This window comes from Prinia subflava (assembly GCF_021018805.1).
Source record: "Prinia subflava isolate CZ2003 ecotype Zambia chromosome W unlocalized genomic scaffold, Cam_Psub_1.2 scaffold_22_NEW, whole genome shotgun sequence".
NCBI lineage: Eukaryota > Metazoa > Chordata > Aves > Passeriformes > Cisticolidae > Prinia > Prinia subflava.
In genome coordinates, this window is record NW_026960606.1 from 4726757 (window position 1) to 4730439 (window position 3683).

General features: G+C 51.0%; 1 protein-coding gene across 2 annotated transcripts; it reads right to left on the reverse strand.

Annotated features, from left to right (window-relative positions):
* Positions 1-1183: 1183 nt before the first annotated feature.
* LOC134564877 (serine/arginine repetitive matrix protein 1-like) lies at positions 1184-2932 on the reverse strand. Of its 2 annotated transcripts, none has more exons than XM_063424154.1 (2): positions 2383-2932; positions 1184-2084 (listed from the first exon to the last, which is right to left on the reverse strand). In XM_063424154.1, the coding sequence occupies exons 1-2, from the start codon at positions 2882-2884 to the stop codon at positions 1882-1884; spliced, it is 705 nt and encodes a 234-aa protein (XP_063280224.1). In that variant the 5' UTR covers positions 2885-2932; the 3' UTR covers positions 1184-1881. The 2 variants fall into 2 exon arrangements, with proteins under 2 accessions (XP_063280224.1, XP_063280223.1); XM_063424153.1 differs by having other exon boundaries at positions 1184-2171; positions 2383-2930.
* Between the last annotated feature and the right edge of the window lie 751 nt (positions 2933-3683).

A 3683-nucleotide genomic window follows, 5' to 3' on the forward strand; every position in this document is an offset into this window, starting at 1 on the left:
CAAAAAAACCCCAAACAAACAAAAAAATCCAAACCACCAAACCCGAAAAAACAACCAGTTATTGTTACATTCCCCTGTGGGAATGGTTTTTCTCCCCTCAGGGACCCCTGGAGCTCGTGTCATGTAGTCTGACCCTTCTTTCCCTTTTTGACCTCATTGTCTGTGTGCCAGCTTGCCTCACCCTCAGAAGTCCTGAGAAAAGACCCTGTCCCCCTAGGGACGTCCTCTCTTTCCCTGGACACCATCTAGAAATAAACACCTTACTGCAGCTAAGGGTGAGAGCCTCTTTTGAATCCTTTTTCCTGTCTCTTGATATATTCCTCCAAGGCCTGAGAAGGACTGAGCTAGCTTAGACCCTTAAGGGAATTAAAGGAGGATTTATTTATCAAGTTATAATCATCAAACCCTTCAAAATCCCAGGGAACTTAGCAAGGTCTCGATGAAGTCACCTCCCTTTCCCAGGCACCAAAATATCACCTGGCATTGGCTGGTGCCAGCAGATGCTGTCAAGCAGTGATGTGGATCATTCCCCATTCTCTTTGTGTTCCTGGCTGCCTTCTCCCCAGCCTTCCCTCCCAGGCTTCATGCTGCTGCTCTGCCTGTGCCATCCTGCTGACATGGTTCCTCTGGCTCTAGCCTGCGTGGGAGCACTCCTGGGCTGCTGGGTAGTGGAGACTTGTTAGCTGCAGATAAATGAGGAGCCAGGTGAATCCTTACTCCAACTCTTATAATACTGTTTTAATGCAAAATATATGCCCCAGAGTCAATCTCTGTTTCTATTTAAATGTGGGGATGAGTGCACTGCTGAATTTTAAGTACGTTATCACAGAACACAGTGGCAGTGCTGAGTGAGTGACACTCTAATGAACACAGCAAGGGAAGCAGGTCTGGCATTGCCACCCCCTCGTGCCAGGGCAGCCTCTGTCATCTGCATGGGGGACTGTTTGTCCCAAGCATAGTAGTGATAAAGTAGTGATAAATTATATGATCAATATGTAGGCTGATTGTGGTCAAATCTTGCTTAGCCCCAGTAAGCCTGGGATTGATCCAGATCTAATCTTGCTTATCCTGGACAAACCCAGGAACAGATCCAGATCCTAAGGTAATGCATCCTATTGTTATAAATATCCAGCCAATTTTAATTAATAAAATAATTTTTATTAATTAAAGAAATTACAGAACAAAATTTAGGCAAACCAGCAATCGAAAGTGCAGTGCCGATAATCCGGGATTGACACTGGATGAACAGTAGCCACAGCCTCGCACTGTGACACAAATTCACAAATTCAGCCCGTTCAGGGTCCTCTTAAATACAGTTTATTTTGCCCGTGGCCCCCAAAGTTCTTTGTTCTATTCAGCCACCCGTCTTCTCAATAGGCTTTCCGGAGAAAGATGAATAATAATTTTAGGTCCCCTCTGCTGAATAGACTTTTTCAGGGTGTCTGAGTAGGGAGTTGAAATGATGAAATAGAGGTGTGTCTTCTCCGATATTTCTGCTGAGATCAATATCTTGCTGGGCATTTTACAGTCTCCTTGCCCAGAAAGAATCGGTCCACTCTCTTGTTGTTAATGGTGGTGCTTCTCGCTCTTCAGCTCCACCTGGCCACAACCTTTGTTCCTCCTGAAAGGCAATCACTACAAAGCCCTGACTCGCCAGTTTTATTGCCACAAACCCGGGCTTGCTTGTTACATTTATTTTTTTATATACATATAACTTTATAACACGAATTATCCCATGTCATTTATTACACTATGCAAATACAGAATGGCTGTATTGATTTTCTGGCATGGTCACTCTGTTTTGGCCTCACTGCAGAGGGGTTTATCAGCATTATCTGCCCCTTGATGTGCAATGCAATCAAAGCAGTTGATGAATCTTGATTAACTGTTGGCAGTGAGTGTCAGCAGCTCTGGCTGCAGGACTGTGGTGCCTGCTCCAGCTGTGAGGCCACAGTACTTCCTACGTAACTGCAGTACAATAGAGGGAGGAGGTGAAGTGCTGGCTGGGAACCAAGGCACCCCATGTTCCCATTTCACCTGAGGTGAGGGAGATTTTCTTTGCTGTGAGAGGTGGCCATGGATGCCTGCAAAAGATGCAGTCTGTTTCAGTGAGGCTCCTGCTACCACCCAGAGTGCTCCTTGTCCTCCTCTTTGGCCCTGAAGGTTTCCATCTGCAAATTTAGTGAGTAGAAGGGTTGTGACATCTGATGGTCCCCTTACTTTGCTGCATTGCCCTGCAAAGGCTGGTACCAGCAGCCCATGCAGCGAGCTCCAGTACACACGGGGCTGCTGCTCCTGTGATCCAAGGTGCTTCTGTTGAAAGGCCTTCCTGCAACTCTACTAACTTCAGGAAGGAAAAGAAAAAGAAAAGAAAGTAATTACCTTCTGAGGTGGAAATTCTCCAGCCTTTACTCAGCCCACCAGGGAATTTGTCAGGAACGTGGACTGTGGTTTTGTTTCGGCGGCGGCATGGTGGGGGCCGGGCAGACCGCTGGTGGCGGCGGCGGCGGCGGCGACCCCGCGCGCGGCATCCGGCGCGGCGCAGGGACAAGGCGAGGAGGGGCCATCCCTGCTGGGCTCTTCCGCTGAAGCCCACGCGGAGCAGGGCGGGGCGGGGCCACCGTGGCGGGGGCCGGGCAAACAGGCGGCTCGGAGACGGGCTGCACTGGGAAGGGCCGGGCGGAGAGGAGGGGCTTAGCCGCTGCGGCGGCCGCACGAACCAGTGGCGGCCACTCCGCGGCGGGCGGTGGCGGCGGCCCCGCGGTTCCGCAGCGCGGCGCGGGCCGGGCCCGCAAGGGGTGGGGCGCAGGGCCGGGCAGACTGGCGGCGCGGGGACAGCGGCCAAGAGCCCCCCCGCTCGGTGCGGCGGAGGCCGACTCGGCATGCCCTGCCTCTGCGGCCCACCGGCGCCCCCTGCGCACAGTGACCCAGCAAAAAGACCCAAAAAAGCCTCGCATCCCTTCCAAAGCTCACGCTGGCCACGCTCAATCCCCGATATGGGGGTGGGGATCTCCTGCGATGGCTCGATCCCTGCTTCAAAGCATTCATCGTCGAAAGCGGGAGAGCCCACTCTGCTTCCTGTCATAAACCCAGAATCTGCTTCGGAACCTTCCTCAGTCTCTTTTAGAAGCAAAAAGACTGTCGCCCAAGTCCTTAAGAGAATGCCTGCATTAGAATCTCTGTCAAGGACGGATGAAAAAAGGCTTTTCCCTAGGGTTTTCCATGGGGTGATTGAAAGTGCTTTCTCAGCACTATAAAAAATTCTGTGTCCTTCCCCAAGTGTACAGTTCTCTTACGTGTTTCCTGGTTAGCTCGGCGTCATGGGACATCAGGAATGATTGGAGGAGTTCCAGTAGGAGTCTGTCTTCTGAGAACATCGTGGGTTTCTTATGCAGCCGTGGAAGACAGGGTTTTTTCTTCTTTTTTTCTTGTCTCACAAGCTTGCAACTTGACCACGTGGGGGCGCCAGATATCACCGTGAGCCTAGCCAGAAGGACACTCGGAGACAGAGATCTGGGTTCATCAGAGCAAGCAGGGCAGAAGACCACCCTTTGTTTATTCTTCCTATTATATACTTCTAACAAGGTGACCATGGATTGGACTGTTAACAGTCCCACCTCTCGACCCACTGGTCAAGGGGACTGTCACACAGTCTTGTTTGTCCCAGCATGGAATGTGAAAAC

Coding starts and splice junctions, on each gene's coding strand:
- LOC134564877 (XM_063424153.1), bottom strand. CDS start 2,884: ATGCCGAGTCGGCCTCCGCCGCACCGAGCGGGGGGGCTCTTGGCCGCT. Junction 2,172..2,382: donor GAGAATTTCCACCTCAGAAG/GTAATTACTTTC, acceptor CTAAATTTGCAG/ATGGAAACCTTCAGGGCCAA.